The sequence below is a fragment of the Atractosteus spatula genome, chromosome 5 (genome assembly GCF_055471065.1).
Source record: "Atractosteus spatula isolate fAtrSpa1 chromosome 5, fAtrSpa1.hap1, whole genome shotgun sequence".
NCBI classification, from domain to species: domain Eukaryota; kingdom Metazoa; phylum Chordata; class Actinopteri; order Semionotiformes; family Lepisosteidae; genus Atractosteus; species Atractosteus spatula.
In genome coordinates this window covers 20,542,601-20,566,569 of record NC_142710.1, presented here as the reverse complement: position 1 = coordinate 20,566,569, position 23,969 = coordinate 20,542,601, and the positions used below count along the sequence as shown (strand labels likewise).

Below are 23,969 nucleotides of genomic sequence, written 5' to 3'. Positions count from 1 at the left end.
TAGAACACATTCGATAAAGTCCTCAAAGAGCTTCAGCTCATGGTTTGGCGGTTTATGGCAGCCTTACTGACAGAGCTACCACACTCTGCAGCGTCGCACTCTTACCTGATGTGCTCGTAGGGCTCGAGAGGGACGTTGACCAGAGGGTGGGGCTGGGAGTGGCAGAGCTGGAGCTCTGTAGTGGGCTGATGGTGCTGTTCAGAGCATTCAGGAGGGAGTTTGGAGCAGAAGAGCTGTTCATGGAAGGGGCAGTTGGACCCAAGAGACCTAGAAAAAGAGAGAAGTTGGAAATAGAAAAAAAGTCAAATATCCAAAGGCACAATAATCTAATTATGTCACATATTCAGATACCAGGATAAGACAGTGTCTTAAATATTAATAAGACTATATCCTTTTCAGTATAAGTAATCAATCTGTTTCAGTTAGGTAGGCAAGGGTGGGGGTAGGGTGAAGAATTAGAGGTTGCCAGTCCTGTGCTGAAGGATGGCTGAGGTTTCATCCTAGGGAAAAGAGCAATGTCCTTACCCAAGCTGGTGAGCCCCAGACCAGCTGAAGCCAAGATGTCCAGACCCACAGGGCAAATGACTGTGGAGGTGCCGCTGGTTGGTATTGAAACTCCACTGTTCTCGAGACCCAGGAGAAACCTTCTTGCTTCATACATGTTTAAGGCGTTCCTTTCTGCACTCTTCACAATCACCGACTGCAGGACAGAACATGGACAATTGTTAGCCTGGAGGAAAGGCTACTGGAACCCAGCGCCCGCAAGAGATGCGCATTTGCAACAAAACAAGGCGCATCAGGCTGCCTTACAGATCCAGTAAGCGTGTGAAGTGGGCCATCCTGGGTAACATGTCATCCTAACTGCCAAAGATCTGGTGGATTACTCCGATGCCAACATACAGGCTTCTCCTCCTAAGGTGTCTGATCTTGGCTGAGCCAGGAACACATCTGGTCAGGGAAGCAGTGGGAGGCATTGAGCACATCCATCTCTATGAGCAGGGCTCGGTATTTTGTAGGGTAATGACACCAGAACGTAATGACGCCAGAAAAGCAGCTAGTAAAAACATCCCTCAGATGAGACTGTAAAAGTAAAGAGATCATGGCACTGTTTATATTAGGGTATTGGCCCTGGTGTCCGGACTAAATTCTACTTTAATCACACAGTTGAACATTGCCATCCACCCTGAATTCCTCCAATAATTGCCCCGGTGAAGTAATTCCTCTCTTCTCTACCTGACCTGCCGTGCAGTCGGGCAGCCAGCATACCCAGGTGCACTTCAGAGGCAGGTGAGGGGAAACCCCTCTTAAATGTGAAGCACTGTGAACATTTGAACATTTGGCATCCTTTGGAATGGAAAGTGCTATAGAAATTCAAGCACTGTAAGCGCTGCCGAGCTGGTGAGTATAGTGCTAGTGCTGTTATTATTTTACATAGAAAGAAGTTACTTTAGGTCTCTATTACAATGGTCTATAAAAATACTTTATATACTGTATTATTAATGACATTAGAGTCAGATCTGAAACTTATTACATGGGCTGGGACTTGGTTTGGGAAACAGGGTTGGGTTTTGATATTAACGCACAGTCAATCTACAGCAGAGACAGACTGTCATCAAATTCATGCCAATCTATTTTTAATGTATTTACTTGTTAAAGTATTTAAAGCATTTGCAACTGCTAATTGGATGTTTTGGCATCAAAAAAGTGGTTCTGTGATATACTTTTTCCTCATCATCACACCTCTTTCCCTCCAAAAGGCAAATTGCAGGCTGACAGTTGTACGTCAGGGTGCTGTTACAGCCTTCCAGGCTCACATAGCAATACAGTGCATCTGGCTACAAGCCTTCCACAGTATAATCCACAGTAACCAATAACTGACTTGTAAATTGGTAAAAAGCCCAAAATCAAATGACTTACTTAACAGAGACTGACACTTCCACAAATGTTTAAAAGACTTGTTTGTTAGAGACTGACATGGTACAACATTCTAGCAAAAATGGATGCTGGAATAAATGAATGCAAGAAAACAGCTGTCCCTTGAGTGGCATATAATTAAAGCTGATGAGAATGCTTTCTGACGTGCAAATCATTTAAGTCTCAAAGGAAAGTTGTGCATAGAAAACAAAACTGCATCAGACTCGGGTCTTCAGCAGAGACTGCTACAAAATCAATGAAAACACTGTACACACAAATCTGTATCCCCGAATCTGACACTGTTCATTTGTTTCACATCAAGCAATTTTGTTTTATGTGCAAATGCTTTCCATATCCACAGTTTTGAACACTGGCTCACTTAACATGAAATGTAATCAAGTAATTCTTACAGCGGTGAAGCAGGACCCTGATAAAAATGGAAAAAGAATATTGGGTTTAATCATTTTTATTTTCCAAACTTCCACTCTGCAAGTCCCCAAAGGCTATTAATAGCTAGTCTGAGATGCACTGATCCAGGTCTTTTTATTCTGCCTAAGACTTGAGTCCACACAATGGGCAACAGAGTTTTGTCTTGTGCAGCTCCATGATCAGGAACTCACTGCTCAAGTTCTCTCTCTGGAAAATCTTTTGTTTACATTCAAAGGAAGTGAAAGCTGGACAACCACTTTCTGTGGCAAAAAGACAATACAGTCTGGAGTGCATCAAAATATTTATGGCATCTGCCTTTTAGTTACATCTAACAGAAAGTAACAAAGGCTTCAAGTGAGAGGAGGCCATTTGGCCCATCTTGACAATCTGGCAGTTTAGTACATAAATGAAACTAAAATTTCCTCCAGCCAACCCAACGTGTAATATTTCAATGTAACTTGGAGCTTTGGCAGTACATCCTAGTGCCAAGGTATGTTCAAGTGGTCATTTAAGAAATATGCCTATCATTTCTGTTCAATTCCAGGTTTTCTCAAAAACCCAATCATGTCAATGAGAAATGAGAAACACTAGCCTCTTTATTGCAATCTTCTCCACAGATTGTGATAAACTGTGATGGGGATACCTAACCCCACTCACCCTCATAAACTCTTTAAACCATGCTGAAGTGTAATTTTAAAAATATCTAGTCTACTACGGATTCTTTGTGGTTAGGTTTTCATCACCTAGGTCCAAATGCAAACATAAAAGATTTGAATTTACACTGACACGTGGCTGTCAGACAGCCACCAGAATTGTAGTTTACCTTGCTAGGCTGTTTAGGCTTTGGTTTGATGCTGATGAAGACATCTAAGCGCTCCATCAATGAAGTAATGCACTGCGGTTCAACTTCAATGTCCTCTTTGATATCAAACATCAGCACGAGAGGAAGGCAACCCTGCAAAACACGCAACAAAATCCAGTTATCATGCATTCAGTAAACGTGTGCATTATAAAATTACCTATCACCTTGCACAATATCTAGATATCTTGTAAACTGAAAGGATGAATCATGTACAAGGGCTTTGACTTGCACAGTGAATGTTAAAAAACTTTGTACAATAAAAAAAGACATTAAGATCCCTTACATGTCATATAACTGACAACAAACACCATCAATTTCTTTGATAGACTGGTGTTATTCAAGCAAAAAATATTGTTTTCGCAATTCTCACATTTGGATGATTTCTGAATAATGATACCACATGCTCAGAAACTATTCCTGAAGAATGTCCTGGTCTGGTTTTATTTAATGTGACAAGTAATGCAAATGCAAAAATTCTCCAGCCAAACACACACTTCAGATTATATATTTTTTAAGATGTGCTATAGTTTCAGTTGGCATACTGCTCCTTAATTCCCCAAATAATTTCTTTTACTTTAGATAAACAGGAATTTTAAAAGTTAATACACCAGGAAACCTAGATTTCTAGCAGGCAATAAGAGGCGTTAAAGACTATAATAATCATTGTCCTGACACTCAGGAGTTTCTGCTCAGAACAAAGAAAAGGAAACCAAGAAAGTAATTGCTGTATTCTTAAAATCTAAGAGTTAAATGTTCTCAACTTGTGTGTTCCAGCAGAAGACCCTGTGTTTATATGTAGACCTCCTATTTTCCTTTTGTGCAACTAGAAACAGCTGATTAAGAATAAACCATGAAACACCAAGGCCAGCACTGGAATGCTGCTCCTTATTAGAGCTAGCAAAGGACTGTCACAGTGTGCTTTACCATGAGATACTGTCTCGCCAAGCAGACAGAGTCAATGGTGCCCTGGAGGTAGACAGTGGATTTCTTCTGCAGATTGTTGGGGTCGGGAAAATGGATCTGGGCTCCTGTCCTTTGCATGATGTGTTTGATGTTGCTGCCGTTACGGCCCATCATGAAGAGGTGGTGCTGGGGCGCGATGTCGAGCTGAGAGCTGACAGAGATGGCGCTGGCCAAGCTGCCGGCCAGATGTTCCAGCAACAGAGCTGTACCTCTCTGAAAAATAAGCCAGAAAAACACGGACTCCTTTAGTCTGGCGACTTGAAAACTGGCCCAGGGCTGCAGACTGGCAATTTGCACCTGTACAATTCTTATAAAGCAAACGCATAACATATAAAACCACAGAAGATTAAACATTCACAGAGAAATAGGTAGAACTTAATAAACCTTGTTTTAATACTGCATGCACTTTACAAATGCACTATAAAGTGCCACTATAGTTTTATCTTTGACGAGAAGTCCTCTCTTCTAGAGTTTCTTTTTTCCCCTCCATGCAGTTGCCAATGGCGACCAAAAATCATAGGTTCTAATCAAGATCCTGATCTTCCCGCTATTGAATGTGGTTTGGCATCTTCATCACCATCTCGGTTCACAGCACATAGCACGCATACCTTTAAACCACTGACTGCGTTCAGTAACCAGTGGAGTATCAACTGTATGGTGTCCATACCTACTCATTACCATTACCAAGTAGACAATCAGGCCTGAAGGACTTTTATCCAAAAAACACATCTGAAAACGAATGTATCTAAAGCTTCCATTTTTTCCCAAAAGAAAATTTACTCCCTGATTATAGTGTAAATAATTTTTTAAAAGACTCCCTTGTGGCTCAGCCAGTAAAGGCATTTATTGAGCATTATAGACCAGACGTTGTCTGGTTCCAGTTGTTGTAAAGTCGTGAGCCCCCCGAGCTATGAAATGCTACTGATTCTGCGTAGGATGGAGCTAGCCAGGGTATGCTTGGTTTGTCGCACAAGAGCGCCCCTGGAGACTGGATCAACATCATTCCTCCGATTCATGCCAAGTCTACAGCTGGCACGGTGGCTGAGAAATGTCTGATGGCTCCAGACAACATAGTGTCCTGTGCCATTATGGAGGTCAAAGTGCAGAGCAAAGCTCATTAACAAACCATGTTTTTCAAAATTAGCTGTGGTGGGAAAGAGAGGATTATGCAAATCCAGACACATAGAAATTTTATATTTAGCATATTTAGCGTTTTATGTCCATAAGCTGCAGAGCATGCTCAAGTTGCCTTCCAACCATTTGTAAAACAGTCAGTGATGGAGTGAAAGAGGTTAATTACCTTGACAGCGGTGGTGTTGTTCTGTGATCCTCTCACAACACCAGTAGCCCCATAGAGTCTGGACCGCTGCTTGAACGACACTGAAATGTTATAGGTCTGAGATATGTGCTGGACAGCTGGAGAGTTGGGATCTGGGTTGAGCTGGATAATTGCCGGCAATTCGAACATCAGCACCAGGGGAAGAAGTTCCTTCAAACACAAAGAGAGGAGAACAAAGGAAAGATGTTTAAAAGCATTCAATCCACAGCCATTCCGAATATCACCAGTATCCAGATTACAATGGCTTGTCTACATGCTGTACACACTGTATGGCCAATAAAAAAGATTCCAATTGAGTTTGAGTGAGAATGAGTTCATTACCAGCGCGCTAAGTAAGAAGAATCCTACATAATGTGGGACTTTTAAAATAATGTCACCTAGCAGAGTTTATCTGAATATAGATACTGTATTTGATTCTTTGTTAAAAACTATAAAGGGCTATTTCTACTAAAGATTTCCGTTTCTCACTTACACATGCATAAACCCTGAAAAAAAATATTTTAAAGCTGACAGAATAGTATATTCTTATAGTATATTTACAGTATATTCTATTTTTTCTGCAATACAAACAAAATAGCTTCTTGAAAGCACCACTAAGCTTGGGATAAATACTGTCTGAGAAAAACAACAATTACACAAAATGTCTCTTCTATGTGTTTTTTCAGCAAAGTGAAGTACATCTTTCAAACCGCATTTTCACAGAATTGTATATTTTTTATAAGAAAACGACAGAAGGAGCCTTGTCACATCACTATAGGCAAATAAAGACAAATTAAATGACATAACAGTACAGTGTAACTTATACTTATAATGTGCATTAGGTTGATACCATTACATTCTTATTGAGCTTTGACTGCCAGAAAAAAATGGTAAACAGCCCAAATGACTGTAACCAAAAAATGTAACCATGATCAATCCCATATGTGAAAGTCTAAATTCCAACATATGGGATTGAAAATGTAAAGTCTAAATTAATCTTATGTTTTCAAGAATTGCTTTTGTTGCTGGGAAAAAATGCAAACTTTTGTTTTACTTTGGTTTCAGAAGTGGAGAATACAGACTAATTTCTATACTTCTGAAAGAACAAAATCAGCAGCTTCTCTACTGTTGATCAAAAACTCAAGAAAATAAGACAAGTGAGAGGAAGCCTTTGTTCTTTTAGCGAGTTTGATAGTAAGAAACTGAAAGATCTTACCCAGCCACTTCTTGAAAGGATGGCATCAGCAAAATGACTGGGTGACTTGTTCCACAATCCCACAACCCCCTGAGTAAATAACCCAAATTTAACTTATTCTCCCAAATTTTTCTGCTTTCTAAGGAAGGAGAATCATAGAATCAAATCTAGAAATTAAATTGAATAATGTTAAAAATTAAATTTTAAGTTAAGTTTTAAAGTTAAGTTTTTGCTTATTAGATCAGAACTTGGTTCACTTGGTATCTTATAAGCTACTAGGCCTTCAAAAAATAACCATTTTGAGAACTAATATTTAACAGTTCATGTATATGTACTCACAATATTATCTGATGGCTCTATGTAACATGGTTTGAATTGGAAAAAAAAAATGTGAACAGGAAGTATTAAAGCCAATAATCTTAAAGGGGGAATATGACATTCATTACATCTTGTAAATGAAATGTTCTCTTTCCCAATAAACTAAACACATGTAAACCGAAGAACCATCCGTTTTTTAAATGGTAAGGTTCTTTTGATTAAATGTAATTTGCAAATAATTTCTGGTTCATGTTTTCATCTGTTTCCTCCGTTCTAATCATATTACATTACATATTTCTTTCTTCACTTTCTACTTAATGAAAAATGGCAAGAGAAGAATATCAATTAAACAAAACTAGAAAGCTGTTAGTTGTGTTGCAGACTTCCAAGAAAGGCCCAAGCCACTTGCTTGCTCCACTTTACTGGACTTTAATGAGCAGTTTCCAAAGATCTTAGTGATAGTGGGGTGCATTTCGCCACCAAAGTGATGAGGGTGTTAAAATTGCGGTTGCACCATTTGAGGTGCAAGTGTGAAGCAATTCTAGGCATGATGAAACCTGCTAAGTTTCAAGTCAATCAGTGCATCGAGTCCCAAGACCATAGTCATTTTAACTTTGGGGAGCCATTTAAGTTTAATCCCATTTCACCATATGTCAGTCATACAGCTATTTGAATGATACATATCAGGTTTGCAGTTATTGAGCTGCACACTTCTGCACAGAAGCAGCCTGTGGTATGACATATTTATAAAAGTACAAAATACTGCTACAGCCTGTGAAGTACGTTCTGAAGCAAGTCAGAGTGAAATGAGTCTGCCAGCAAGCACAGGCCTTCATGAGATAGTGGAGGTTTGAATGTCACTAACAAAATGGTGGTCTACCGGCATAATGGTTTATGAAGAAGCACTATTTCACCGTGCAGTACAGTTTGCCTACTGTGCTGCTCCTAGAATGACACCTAACAAGTAGCAATGAACTGGCCAACTGGACACAACAAACAGCAGAAGACACAAGCAGCGGATTTGAAATCTGGCACGATTTGTTTCAATTCAAATCGGCACAGTTGTTCACAGAAGGGAGGCAGTTTGAGAAGAGAACACAATGGCCGTTTCGACTCATGTACTTATAGGGTTTGGAGTTAACTGGTCAAATAGTTTTTAAAATGAGTGAGTACAAGCTGCATATCAAAAGCAAGGAAATGGCAGCCAGGTAGCCATCTTGATTTATGCAGGGATAATATCAATAAAGTGTGGCATTACCTGCTCACAAAGTTTTTGAGCTGGAACAGTTTATGTGATGAGCCACATTTTCATAAGCAGTGGCAACTTTTTATGTGGAAAATTTCAAAAGCATGAATGGATACATGAACATTATATGAGTCAGGCCACTAGTTTGGTTAATGACGTCTGTCAGTAATTTAATGGATTATGTGTCATCATATATGAGCCTAATATAATGGTGGTAGTCTGCCTAGTTTACAAACTTAAATTGAGTTTAATAAAAAAATACCTAATATCATTACAATCACCATATTATTCTTCCACACAGAACCCTAAAAAGGTTTTTACAAGAGCATTCATACACTAGTATGATATGCCTTCTTAGCATATTTTCTCGAAAAAAACCCCAGAAGTTTCTGTTTTTGCAATAACAGCTTAAATCCCAGTAGTGGTCAAAACACATTTGTTTCTGCTTCGAAAGGCTGAATGCTCCCTGACAAGAGAGCAAAGAGATTCAGACACCAAGACAAACCACACTACAGGGTGCAAGGGGACCAAGACAAATATTGATGTTACCTCTTCTTTCCACTAGGTGGCACTGCAAAATGTGATACCAGAGAACTCCTCCCCCGAGTGGAAATGGAAAACAGTTCAGTGGTGGGGACTGGAATGTGCAACACAATCTCCTCTGCGATGATCATGCGGGAGAGAGAGAATGGCGCACTGCCTCAAGATGTTACGTACTGTTGAGCTTGATGGTGGGTGCAGGCCAAATGTCAGAGAGCAACGAATCTTTGATCAGAGCCAGTCATCGGTAGCTTTATGTACTTTGGAGTAAAAATCAGGTTGTGTGGCTGTCAGAGCTTATTTTAAAAATTACTTTGCAAACAATGGCTTGGTGGTTCATTTTTACTATTTTTTTTTGTTAAAAAGCGCAAACTTAATTACATTCTGCTGCCGGTGCAAAGACTAAAAAATGTGGCGCACTTCAGCTTGTTTTTCTTGGTGCCCCTGAGAGGAAGCACGTGTTAGGAATTTTGATGATGGTGAAATATAAGGAGAGTCTGGACAGTACCAAGTCACACAAGTGGAACAGCAACACCCACTGAAGTAAGGAAACCACAGGACTCCAGCTTACATTGTTTGAACTCCCTCGCTGATCTGCACCATATGTGGCAGACCGAATGAACAAGTTTCAGTTCCCAGGCTTGGTTTCTACTATCCGCCCTTTAGGAACTGAGTCAAAAACATAACTAATGCTAAGCTTACCCTTAAAGTACTTTTTGTCAAAACGTACTTTTTGAACTTTTTTTTGGTGTTGGTCACCAAATTACAAGTGAATGTAAGAAGATCAGTTTTAAAGGAAGATGAAACAGCACTTTCATTAACATGACTGAAAAACAGAGGGCGAAACGAGTGAGATCTTTCTCCAAGTCATGTTGGTTTACGAGCCTCGGCACTTTACCTACTCGGGGACTCTGCTCAACGAGTGAATCTGTCAGATTAACAGCAGGGGGAGCTGTGGCAAGGGTCTACGACAAAGTCCACTACCCCAGCCTACTGCTGAACTTACAGACGAAGTGCCAGACTCAATGCTTCAGATACATCAAGAACGCTAAAAATGCACTTGGTGTTGCCATGGGGACGCGAGATTTAGGTAAATACAAAGGCAATCTGGGCCATTTCCCAATATTCGAACCCTGCCTCCCACTCTTAAGTCAATTACTTACAGATGTAATTAAATGAGTCTAAAGAAATCAATGAAGACAATTTTTTTTTACTTTGCTTTTATAAACTCAGACAGGGAAACAAATGACATCATGACAAGGAAATTCTATTTCTATTTCACCAGTTATATGAAAGAATCCCCAACCAGCCAGCCTAGAGGAGCTCAATGGATTGGTCTAAGGTACTGAGGTGTATCAGTATCTTACCCTGATTCTGGCTCTGGCTGCCTCCACTCCAGCAGGCTGGCCTGCGATAGACACCTGAGGAAAGGCACAGCAATGAACTTCACCAGAAGAGACTTTGGGACCCATAGCACATACTTCAGCATGGGGGGTTTGTACCACATTGCACAGTTCTACAGCAGCCATCCAGCTGACTGTAACTTTAGTTATGATTTAGCGGCTGAAACAAGCCAATTTTTACAATTCAGTTGTCCTTAATCATCCTCTTTTGTGCAAGAACATGAACATTTACCAGCATCATAAAGTCTACAGTAATTAAAAGACCAATGTTCCATATTGTGGCAGTTATTTTTGGGATGTTTACTATTCTAAATGTGAGTCATAGCTGTTACACAAAACAAAAAGGGCTGTGAGAACACAAGACTTTGTGTATGAGTATTTATTTTAAAAAGAGGTTTATTAAGTAGATCAGATTAATAATGTTCCTAATGCTGAAAGTCCATTTCATACACAGCTTCCAGTAAGGTTGGACACCATGCTTTGATACAATGAACACCAAAACTCCATGTTTTGTTATTCTTCAAATATAAAATCAATATCTTTAGAACTAGCTGAAACCAGAATGTTATTTTATTTTCTTTCTTTTAAGTTCTTTCCTTTAAGCACCACTATGCTTTTTATCACTATCAACTGCAGGCTTCATTTACAAGGCAATCTGACGAATGGGGTAACACTGTTCATGGAAGTTCCCAGAACCACATGTAATCCTGAACAGATTTCATCACAGCACGGGAGAAACGTCTCAAACATAATTACACATATTTGTATTTTTCACTCTCCCCAAACAGAGAAAACTTACTTTAGAATTCAAGTATCATGGGAATGGTATATACATATCGATTTAGCTCTTAAAAAAACACTCAACATGACCACACTGACACTGAAAATGTGTGTAATGAAATGCCATGTGATGGCAGGCAATGTTGAAGATGTGTGTTATAAAAAACATCACAGGCAACTACCTGCCAAAAAGAAACCTTTTCTCATTGAAAACTGTGTTGACAAGCTGAAAATGAACACAACAAGCTTCCGACTAACCTGATTGCTCTTTTCAGCCTGGTTATTTCTGTTGGAGTCTGGAAAATGTATATGGCACCCGGTGTCTTCCATAACTTTTTTGATGTTATTGCCACCTTTGCCAATGACGTGGGAGTGCTCTGTGTGAGAGACGTCCATTTTTAGCGTCACCCGGTTGCTCTGTTGAAGACAAAACATGAAAATGTGTTCAGGAATTATTCCACCTAAAGAAAAGGTACATCTGAGCTGATGGATGGGTTATAACTAAAAAACAAAACAATGGAAAAGCCTACTTTTGGAAAAACTAATCAAGAAAAGACATCTTCTGCTGCTTACTCGGCAACAGTACAGTAAATATGAGCCTCTGGAGGGACTTTCATTTCATACAATTTGTGAAACTTAAAAGTAGCAACTTACAAATGAAAGAGGCCATTTGGTCCATCTAGACAATTCGGAAATGCATTCTAGTCCAAACATCACTGACAACTACTAGAGCCTTTCTACCCGTTACACAAAGAAATATTGTTGCTTTATCTTCCCCCCCCCAACTCACCTTTGTATCAAGGACAGACATTATTTTTTCTTTTGCCTCCTTCACATTGTCCTTCTTTCCACAAACTTTGATATGAGGATCTGAAAAAACAAGTGAAATCAACAATCAATACTGTTCTAACATTTCAGCTCTCATCTCTGACAGACCCAATGTCTGCTTCCCCGTCATACAAGAGAACCCACAGGTTCCTCCATGGTATTTAACTGGCAAGATTATTTTTCCCCCAGTCCTTCTCTATTATTTTCAATACTTCATCTAAAACTATGTCTAAGACTACAGCCATCCTCTATACATACCACATTCTTGCCTGATTGACAATTACTTATCTTCTGGTTAATAATACTCCATTGCCTTACAAACAGTTCTTTTCTTCCAGAAACCATTCAGATGCCAGAGTTAGAAAATAATGAAGATTAAAACCAATGATGCTGAACACAAAGAACTTCAACACGCATGCAATTTTCCAGCTGAAATAAAAATCACATGTTGATTTGGAAAACATGAGCTCATAATTTATTCCGTACGTGCAAAATCATCTTACTTGCACACATAGTGTTCACTCTGTTCATTGTGAAGGAATGATAATAATTTTTAGAAAAATTTATAGCATTTTGATGTCTTATTCGCTAATCTGAAATTGATGTCAATTTAATTGCTTTGTACTGAACTAGTGTTTTAGTAAAAGACACCAGGAAGGATTAAAACCATACATTTTAAATTAATTACATACACAGTATATAAACTGAGCATCAGGAGTAATTTACCACTTTTAACTCCATTGAACTTATAAAGCTATCAGGAAAATGACCATGATTTTTGCAGCTGGTACACTAACATTTTGTTGAACAGATATGACAGATAACTGAATTGTGCTGACTTACATTTACCATTTACAGGGTGGATCAACAGGAGCTTAGCTGTAAAGGTCACAGGCTAGTCGCTTGTGTGGCTACTACTGGAAGCAAGCATGCTTTGCACCAGGATGTCTAGTGGAATCCTGTCACAGCCCTGTCTGGTAGGCTGGATAAGTATGAGCATAAAAAAATGTACACACCAGATGAGAAAAAAGAGAGTGCCTTTCTTTTGTAAGTCAGGGGCCAGCAAGCTCCCTCACTGTGATTATGATGTTGGCTTTGTTTTGGCACAGCTGGGAAACAGTCCATAAAAAGCATCCCAGGAGGCACCACGCCTTCAGGAATGGCTATTTAAAACAGTAAGAAGTGATTTGAAATGAATTGCCTTTCCTGGTCATTTTAAAGTAACTAGTCTAATTTATCAAGGGAACGTTAAACTTGTTAGCAGCTATGATTACCCTTCAAAATTTCCATGTGTATTTACTTGCTCTTAAAAATGGAATCTAAATAATTTAGAATTTCATGACACTAAATCAAAACAAGAAAAAAAAGTTTGAACATGGGGAGGTATTATTTACTGTATATTCAAGCTACCTTAACACTTTTCAGAACATAATCTCTTTACTTGTTCTGCAAGGTTTACCTGGTAGCTGTTTTTTATAACCCCTTGTTGGAGACGATGGTACAGGCACAACTTACACATTCAGTGGAAATACAAGACAGCAGAATGATAGAGCTAGCACATTGGAGGAATCTAATTACATTTCTACAGATGGCGCTCTGCTGTGAATGGAATGCAGTTATGTGATTGTTTTCAAAAATGTGCAGATAATGACAGCGTGCCTCTAGATTAAGGAGCAGAAGAGGTCCACTGAGGATTAGGTCACGCAGAGCTGGGACCAGTATGGTCTCGCCAAGGCTCTGCATTACTCAGTGTGAAAAACGGCCTCAAGATGCAAATAAACCCATACTGAATTGTCACTGGCAGTAGGCCCTGTCAGCTTCAAATGAACAGAAAAATAATGCAAAATCAGGAGAAGGCCGCTGCTTACCATCATGAAACCTAAAATACCGCTGACAGGTTTGGACTTTCCCTTTCCTTGGGGTTCAAGGGAAATAAGGGTCATATGAACAAGTGTCTGTCGATATTGCCTTAATTTAACCAAACGCGCTTTGTTAACTTTATCCATATACAGCATTTAGCAAATACCTTTACTAGTTCAGACTAAATAAAGCATGATATATACAGGGCATGAAATTAGGCCCTTTACTGCACAGTCACAATTAACTTTTACTTAAGAAAAAAAACAGTTGCACAAGGATTCTATTTATTTGGAAACCCTTTACTCGTGTCTGAGCAATGGAAGATAAATACACTGTACAATTTCCTAATGACCATCACCAACACTGAAGATGGACAATGGCTTTCAGCAGTACACAATCTGATAAACAATGGAAACTGAAACAGCCTAGAAGAGAAAACCACTCTATCAGAACAGATGTTACATAAAGAGAGACGATAAAAGCCTTCGGCAAATTTCTGAACGTAAAATGCTGTTACTGCCACTGGTGTTAAGTGGCAAACAATACAATGTCAGTTATTTATTCATTTCTATCATTTGGTCTGTTTGGAACAAAATGTAGCCCATAAGAGTATTGGAAATTCACAGTTGTATAAAGTTTGTTTTTACAATTTGTGAATAGCCACAACAAATCAACTGTACGCTAAATCCTTGTATAACCTCCATACCTGCACAGGAAAAAGTAAAGATCTCAAACCTGCATACCCCAAAACGTATAGTCAGGTCACCTTTCTCCCTCCACACTGAGCGGAGGATAACCACAGAGCCAGCCACGAGCCACTGTGAACCCATCCCTGGACGCAGCTTGCTACAAACAAAACAGCCTGGATTTGAATCGAGAATATCTGGATTGAGAACCTTAGCCTGCTCAGAGCCTAGGATAAAAAAATAAAAAAAAAATTTTTCATCAAGGATAACTGGAGCACAGAAATAGCGAAGTAGTGAGGCAGAATTAAAATGCAAATTTTACTTAAAAACATTTGTGGTGGTGCCGTTACCCCTGGTATGTGATAAGGTAACAACTGCCTTTGGCAAACAAAAAAAGAATTGGTTGGGGGGAGGGGAAACCAATTAATTTCATCCTCAATTAATCCCATTGCTTAGGAACTTTCAGGTCACACTCTGGCTGCACTCTTCACAAAGCAGGAAACTAATCTGTTTTTCTATGACATACTTAGAATTGTTGCACAGCCATGTGCAGAGCTAATGCAGAACATTTAAGTATACAAGCCTTCAGGAACAACCCAAAAAACATACATCAATTAACTCTAGCAAGAATATTACCATTAAAAAAGTATAAATATACTGTAGTGTTAAAAAAAATAAGAGAGCATTTCCGATGCTTTATTTAACAAATACTCACAATGTTTTCTAATGCTTATAGATGTTATATTTCGTGTAAATTCCACAGCCAGTCTTTTAATTGTGAATTTGGGTCTTATGATGTAACTTATGTAATGTACTGTACAATCTGTGAAGCATAGTATTTCGGTTGTGGGAGTAACGAACAGGGTACGCAACCATGTTTCTGAAGCCGATATCTTCAGCGGTCCTCAGATCAATTAGCTACTAACTACTAAATAGGTAGAGCACTGAATGGTCCCTGTTGTTTGTAATTGTTCTTATATTATTTTCTGAGGGAAACTAAACATTTATAAACAATTTACAAGTATGCTCTTCTTTTTTCTCAAAATATCAGGACTAGATTATTTCTTAGAAGTAAGTTTCAATATGCTCTTGCATTTACTTACATTATTTGACTCTCTGTGCTTTTTGTCTTGTAAGAAAATTCCTTGACTGTGACCTTATGGCTATATTCTTTATCTAGCTATTAGGGGGGAGAAAGACAAAACTTAATTTACTGCCTCTAAACAAGTCAGGAAATCCAACATTGTGTTGTAATAATAAAGCTAAGAACATTCCAGAAAAAACACACCATAAAGAACAATTACACTGCTTACAGTAAATGTGTTTCTGGGGTGAGTTGTGCAAAACTTTGGAATTTATCAATTTGGAATTTAAAAAATTTGGCACTTGTCTGTGGTCCATCTCATTTAAAACAGAGATGCGAGTAGGGCATAAAATGTTGTTGAAACATTTCAGTGATTTTTCTCATCCTCCTTGTGCACTCAAGAGTGATATGTGGCTCGTTCATCCATACCATTCTGCCAAATATCCCCCAAGGATAAATTACTGAACTCCTACATCTATCAAATTAAACAAGACTTTTTTGTAGCTTATAGTGTAGGAAAACGAACATAAAGATAAAAATAAGGGAAGATTTCATGATCATTTGATTAAGAAACTAGAGAGAAATACCTTTTAAGGATAAACAAGTATTGCACTGGAAATATCTGTACGCACTACTTTCAAAATATTTTGGCAGCTTCACGGGCAATGAATGACAAATTCAACCAAGCTAGCTTCTTTAGAATGGTCAGGGAGACAAGAAGCCAATGACACAAGTGGTAACTATGCTGAAGTGCATTCAAGTCCAGGAGGTCCCAATGGGTTGTGGGACTACCATGGCTTCTTTCAAGAAACAGCTGGACAAGATCCTTGGATTAGCTAGCTGCTAATTACCAAAGTTTCACGTGTGTTTCACATGTGGCAAAAGTTTGGCATACTTAAATACTACGAGTAAAATATTAATTTATTTGTATACACAGATTCGTATACGGAAAGCTTAGCACAAACCGAAAAAAAATACCAATTTTCCCCCAACAATCTAGATTGTTCCATGAATCCCTCTTGAAGACTACCTTCAGCTGCAAAGAAAGAGGTTTGCCTCCTTCAAAATGTGCAGCTGAGCTGTCACCGAATACCTGCACCAATAGTTCTGTTGTCATGGAGACGGTGGAGAAAAATTATTGAACTGCAGTGGATTTTAAAGGCCTACAGCACACTGTAACAAAGTCAAGCCCTTCAATTTATACCCTTGGGAACTGAAGTCTGAAACCGTTTTCTTTTTAAAAAAAATCTGCTGACAAAAGAACGTAGTCCTCAATAAAAGTAAGGAGCCTTAAATTCCCTTTCCACTAGTCAGTTTTGACACAGGAACATAGCGAGCTGCATGATTCAGCTGCCTAGCAGGTAGCCATGGAAACCAAAGTGCACACATTAGACATGCAGTGAAGAAAGTGAGATAAGCCCACAGTATGGGCCTGTGTTTTCACAGCTGCTCACTGCAGGTTTTACTTCAGTTTGAGGAAAGCCATCAACAGCAGCTTTCCACTCTCGCATGCTTGTAAATTTCAGTGCATGGGTGTAGGTTTATTGGCAACTTCAAATTGGCTTGGCATAGAGTACTGGTGAATTAATACCTTACGAATGTCAGTCTGTTTATTTTCTTGCTTTTGTTGACAGCCCCATCACACAAATGCAAACATGACAGCTCTAAGATCAACATGAGCTGTGATAAAGGCATTTAGGTAATATATTATGCTATTTGTATTTGAAAAAGTTGCAAAAAAAACATGTATTGCAGTTTAAATATTTGACTGGAATAAGGTTGTTAAGTGAATATTGTATTTTGGTTCACTTACATTTTGTAAAAAAATATATCTTAAACCCCTCTGTTGGCTTAAACAGTGTTTTTGTCAGACCTGCATAAATGCATAAATTGCTTATTTAAACCTTCACTGCAGATTGGATTGGAAAGACCTACATACTACTTTCACATAATGTAAAAAAATACTGAAATACAAAAAAAAGAAATCAAAGCAGAAGAGACAGCAAAGGAATAACCCAGAAAAAAAGTCAAATTTGGTCAAATAGACTTGAATAAGACCAGAACGCTTAGGTACTAAATTACTTATGATTCCTGTCAACTACTTGGTATATTAAAAAAAAACACTTTTCCTATTCTTACTGTTATAGTGTGTTTGTCTTGTAAGTCATACCAAATCCATGTCATGGGTTTTGCTTAATGTGCACTTATTTTCCTTTTTAATTATAAAACTCTTTTTAAAGTGGAGCCAAAAGAGTTCTACAGCAGAATAACACAGAACATATTATGTCTTGTAAATGAAGATGATGAGCAAAGAAACCAAACATGACTGGGTTTGGGCGGCCCTGCCGATGGCTTGTTCCCCCACAGAAAGCCATTTACTGGTGTATGATTCTGATACTGATACCGGAGCTCTGCATTCTTTCCGTGGTCTAATTCAGGGCTGTGGGCCCAAGCCTGTTAGAGTTACAAATTTGTGATTAACGGCGTTAAAACAAGAGCCCTTCATCTGCAGGCTCCATGTATTCTGTGGTAGCTTTTGAAGTGCGGTAATTTAAAGCAAGTTCCCTGGCTGAATCCAAACACAGGAAAATGGACTTGCGGCACCACTCCCTCTCAACCTGCCATGAGGGCAGCAAGAAATCTGAAACATGAAGCGCTGGATCACCGCGTCTGTCCTGCCCGGGTTTATCGGCTGTTGATGAAAGACATCGTGAGACGCCATTTTTAATTATCGTCCATTAAATTTATTCCTGAAAGTGATTTGTATTTATTGCCTGTTCAATTCTGAGCAGATACCTCAAATATCGTGCACTTTTTTACAGTGCCAATAATAACCTATACAGAGCAATTACTTACTCATCCAGGACTGCTGAGGCAATGGAGGTTAGATACTTCTTGTGCCTGAACCCACAGAGGCGCCACCGTTCTTGAGTATTTCATTACCTTTGCAGACGGTTTTCCTGTTCAAATTACCGAAGCCAAATTATCAGAAGTATTTTCACACTTGGCGTGTTTGTGCCCAGTACACCCAGTATCGGTTATGGGACTACGGAGAAACAGATTAAAATACGTTTGCTGGGCCAGATGGCTTCCTCTCATCTGTGACCTCTCTGTGACCTCTCTGAGACACCAGATGTCAACAGTGCTCCAGATTTTGTTCCAGTAACATTTTAAATCACATTTTACCAAGTCAGATCTTTGATTGCTTGCTTATAAACAGTACCCAAATACTGCTCTTGCCTGTTGCAAGTGCATCTTCTCTTTTACAGAGACAACCTTTATAGTTTTGCACAGAATCAAGTGCAGAATTTGGTTAGACAGCTTGCATATGTTCAGAAAGCAGCACACCTATTCTTCAGCTCTGGTAGTGAGAAGTTCTTGCTTCCCGGACTAAAAGAGCGCGTGACGTTCTCAGACAGCTGGACATCAGGACTTACATCCTGTTTTGGAGTTTAAAAATCTTCATATACCCCTGTATGCCCTTCTACACTCTCTGTTTAAGTATATGGTTTGTTGCTCTCCTTAACGTGACATTCATGGTAACGCAAGTGGTTGACAGGGTCTGTGGGTGGTTTATAAAATGCCCTTAAAAGTGCTTGAGAGAAGAGAAGGCAAAGATACATCTGCTTTACTCCAGATAAATTCACTAAGTTAATTATACAACAGTATATATGGCCTTTAAAGTGCAGCTCACACCAACACTGTATTGTTTATACAGTATATACTGAATTCTGTATATATTGTTCCATATTGTTCTTAAAAAACAGAATATTCTAAACAGAAAAATAAATTGTGATATTTCATTAATTTAGATCAAAATGCAATGCTTCCATACACATTCATGTTCCTGTCTTTTTGTGGACTTCCCTTTGACTCCCATTCTATTGTTTTGTATTCTCTACCAAAATGAATTGCCACAGAGTTTGAAAACAGACCCAAGGAAATATTTTTGGCACTTCAAAATGTAAACGAAGTAGCCGTTTAGTTTGTAAAAAAAACCTGGGGGAGGCCGACATCATCTGCTTGTTTTTGTGGGGATACTTGTTCACATTTTGTCTCCATGCTGTTAGCAAAACCCTTTCCACCCGCCCACCTTTCCAGCCCTCACAGACACAAAAAGAAGGACACGACTAGGTATGACCGGCATAAAAAAAGGAAAGATTTGAAAGGGTTAGGCCACAAACAGATGTTCCTGAGACAGCACTGGAATAACAAAGCAATAAAAGTAGCTGTGCAAAGGATAAATTGTGAGTAGAATGAACTGGTGTTTGATCTAGGAAAGCCTGGAGAGGATCTGAATACAAACCACCAGACCTCCTGCAAGGTCAGAGAAAAACTCGTCAAGCCCCTAATGGACAAGAGAAGAAGGCTGCCGGAAGGAAACTCCTGGAGAGGCCACTGCCCTGCGGAGGACTGACTCTGACAAAGGGTAACAATGTTAAATCACTCAGTTAAGTCATATTTTGACATAATATGGTACATATGTATAGATTATTGCATAAACACTCCCAGAATTCCCTCTATCACTTGAGGGACAACGCTTGGTTATGCTTTGACCTGTCTTAATGAACTGGGACAAACCTGTTCATGCTTTTGTTTGAGCAGCTCCCAACCTGCTGGCTCATCAAGCAGCTCCTTACAAAAACAAGTATGTCCAAAACTCGACAGCTAATCATCTGACTAGACCTTGTTCTGACAGACCTATAACCCCTGACTTCATTTCAACCCTGCACTGTCTTCCTGTTCAGTTTCATCTAGACTTCGAGATCTTGCTCTGGACTTTTAAGGAGTTACCCACAAAGGGTTGCATGCCCTTATATTTCTGATCCCCTGATAGATTACTGGCCTGACCACTAACTGGACTCCTATCTGTCATTTCAACAAGGCTGCTAATGGTGGGCAACAGATCTCAAGCCATGCTTCTTGTCTTAAATATGAAATCAAGTGTACGGAGACTACATTTTCAAAATTGCTTTAAATTTTATCAAGCAGTTCACTGGGCTCTTCCGGGTAAAATGTTGTTTTCCCATTAGAAATTTAGGAGGTATAATGTAGGAATAGTGTAGGAACATTATTGCTAAAGATTTGCAGTAGCTTTCTCTTTAAGCATCAGCACTGTAGTTCTGAATTTATAATGAACCTTTAAAATAGAAACAACCTTCATTATTTATAACACTGATCCCGACTGGAATTGCATTTGCCCACTTAGTGTATACTAGACGTTTTTGTACAGAAACAATTTGAATCTTGTTTATCAATGCTAACCTGCTCTTTTCCCAACTGTTATATACTGCTCTGCTTCAGAAATTGATAATTAAAAGGTTTGTTTAATATCCCAAAAATGTATCACATTTCTCAGTAAATCTGACATGTTCAGTGTTGTGAATTTTGTTGGTGATTTAAATCAGTTTATCCGTTAGTTTGGGACACAAACTGAAATTAAGTACTGTAATAATGCATTTAGGGCTGGAAACAAAAATGACTTCTTAACAAAAAAAGGTGGGTGGCCAGAATTAGCTGCCCACCCATTTTATTGAAGCTGGTTCCATCGGACCTTTCAGAAAAACAGCAAAAAGATATCTTTTGATTCAGCAATAGATACTAAGCAAGGAATACAGACAGGAAGGCTTCCTTTGTTTGCAAGCTCTCTTAAAAAATACTTGCTTTTATGTTTTAGTTTGAATTATGTTTTTTTAAAACGGTCAAACTCACCAGCAACAAACTCAAATGCTGCCTGAATTTCAGAGATATTCTGGAGTAAAGAGAACCATCTATGCTAATGTTCCTTCATTTTAAGCAAAAAAGAAAGGCATCTTATCAGCCATGGGCAGAGAGTTGTTAAAGAGACATACCAAGCAGAACATTTTGCTGTGGTTCTGAATGGAGGTTCACACACATAATTCATGTCTGTTCGACACCAATGAAAGTAATTAATAAAGCCATAAAGCTACCCCTTGGGCATCAACAGGCTCTGCAAAAGATACACAGTAGTCCGTTATTAAACAAGCTCAATCTGAAAATGGCTCATAAGGTGTAAACTCCTATAACGGAAATTAAATTCCCATTAGTTCCTGTGTAATAATCTTTGATTGATTTCATAACTCAAAATGTTCCCTCAAACACCCAACCTTCACCTTAATACAGCACAGAAGTGCATTCCTAATTAAACTGAGTGACATGCTTAAAGTCATTAGCCGATGCATAAACAATGGGTAGGAAAACAATAACACCCCTGCACATTCACACTACAGTACAGTCTTTATATTATTAGTCATTAGAAAATGCATTAACATTAGGTCCTGTCCTGTACTATATGCTCCTAACATTAATTTAAGCCTTTATTATAAAAAAGTTAAGACGTAATAAAACCTTATCCGAGAAGATGCAAGAAAAGAAGAATCTCAGAGATTCATTAAGACAGCCCAGCTCTTAAAAGTTAAAATCTGCTCATTAAATGAGAATAACAAGTAGGAATTACTATAACTCTTATAATTGAAAACTCATAAAGAGGTTGCTCGTATAGCGAAGGATTACCGTACTATCAAATAAAAACCACTAAAATTAGCTTGAATTTTGACAATGTGCATAACACAAACATCTTTGTAAAAAAAACAACAGTATTCTCTTTGAAAAGGAGGCCACATTTTTAGTGAAGCTGAAAGCAATTAAGGCTGAACATATTAAGAATTTGTAAACAATTCTGGACAGGTTTAGAGATGTCAAATAGAAATGGCAGCTGTTTATTCAATAGATGGCTACTTAGCTGGGTCAGCACTGGGTCAGTTTAAATAATGTATGGACTACTATTTAAATGTAAAAAATGGAAAGCTACTCAGCCCCTTCTTTTCAGGAAAGTTATTACACAAAATGAAGCCAAATGTTCCACAATGTGCAAGAAATATTCTACTTAACCACTTTTAGTTTTACCTGTTGCAGCTGCCTTATAAACAGCTGACTCATTTCGTGCAACAAAACCTGCACTGTTAATAAAGTGCAGAAAGATTGAGACAAGAAATTCTAATTAAAGTCCATGACCAAAAGATATCATCTATCTCCAACATGATTACATTCCTCATCCAGTTTACAGATTTAGATTTCAAGTGTCTGAAACCATTGACGGGAGGAGAATGAATATACAGCATGTGACATGAGCGAGTGCTGTATGTAACCAGTCATTTTGGTAGAAGCTTCATTTTGCGCATGTGCAATGCCACAGTCCACAAACTTGTTATCTGAAGAATAAGTGGGCTGACATGGTAATCGTGGAGAAACAGAGAAAATGTCCACTGCTGACTTCCTTTTTCTCTTCAGGGGACAAGCTAGTTCCAAATAAAGATGTGCTGCAGAAGACATATTTTTTAAATCATTCTTCACTGCCTTGGGTTGTACTGACTCGGGAGTACAAAGATAAGAGAACTGGAATTCTGAGAGGGAGTTTTCTTATTGTAGCATGCCCAGCTGTCACACTGCCCCTCAGAATACTATCACTAAGTAATGATCTGTGGTGCCCACTACACAAGAGCAACACAAGTGCTTTTAATTTTTAATTAGCATATATTTTGTGATGCATGCAGTCACTAGATAACCAAGACTGATTACGTAACTTTCAGTTTGTTTCAGAGGAATTTTTCCTCTATTTTGCAACAATTAGGGCTGTCTGCCAAAAGATATGATGGGCTTCAATGTTGCTGGCGTTTAAATAACCTCTGATCCTTCAAATAGCCAAGTACACACACTGACTTCAGTGCCAAAATCAGTGCCCTGGTCAAAACAAATGGCTAGAAGATACAACTGTGTGGAAGATGTACAAACAAAGTAGCTTATTAACTCAGTCCTCCTTTACACTTCTGAATACATTATACTCTGAACGAGCCCATCAACTGTAAATATTTTTCCCCTGTTTTTAAGTGCACTGTACATAATCAGACTGTATGTATTGCAAATAAATTTATCTCTTTAATAATTTGTAACATTTCATGCTTTTACATTATTGGATAAAGCTGATACTTTAAAGTTCATGTCTTTTAATCAGTATTTTTTTAGGAATCCTAGCAGGAAAATGTTAAAGATTTTTCTATCCTCCTGTTGTCTTAAGAAGATTAAACATCACCACGCATGGCTATAAAAAAATGCTGAAGGAGTCAGTACAAGCAAAGTGCTGTACAGGTACTGCAAAAAAATTGTTTGTACAAAGAAAGGTGGATTAGACTGCATTCATAAGACTTTACTGCAGTATTGCAAAGAAATATTTTACAAGTAAAAGGTACCAGTGCAGTAATTCCATTTTTGACAGTCAAGAGGTACACTAGCACCACCCTAAGGTACAAGAAAGAACTGCACATTTGAGGCATCTTGGATAAGAGCAATACTGCACTTTAGAGTTCAGTTAAAAAAAGTGAACTTCCTGGGTGTGAGCAGAAACTACCTGGTGCAACTGGTCTGGTAGTTTCTGGCATCAAACCCTCACTGTAGAAAAATTCACCCAAGTTAAAAGTTCAGAAGATGCAAACACTTTGATTTAAAGTTGGGTGCCAATTTGTGTC

General features: G+C 38.6%; 1 protein-coding gene across 2 annotated transcripts in view; it reads right to left on the bottom strand.

Annotated features, from left to right (window-relative positions):
• Positions 1-23,969, bottom strand: part of LOC148834718 (protein bicaudal C homolog 1-like) — an 87,389-nt gene that overhangs the window by 11,799 nt on the left and 51,621 nt on the right. For both annotated transcript variants that reach the window (XM_088916306.1, XM_088916307.1), the window contains exons 4-11: positions 11,759-11,838; positions 11,227-11,385; positions 10,153-10,206; positions 5,469-5,657; positions 4,130-4,381; positions 3,167-3,298; positions 526-700; positions 106-267 (exon numbers count right to left, since the gene is read on the bottom strand). In XM_088916306.1, coding sequence (XP_088772432.1) covers positions 106-267; positions 526-700; positions 3,167-3,298; positions 4,130-4,381; positions 5,469-5,657; positions 10,153-10,206; positions 11,227-11,385; positions 11,759-11,838 — 1,203 coding nt within the window. The remainder of the gene's footprint in view (positions 1-105; positions 268-525; positions 701-3,166; positions 3,299-4,129; positions 4,382-5,468; positions 5,658-10,152; positions 10,207-11,226; positions 11,386-11,758; positions 11,839-23,969) is intronic.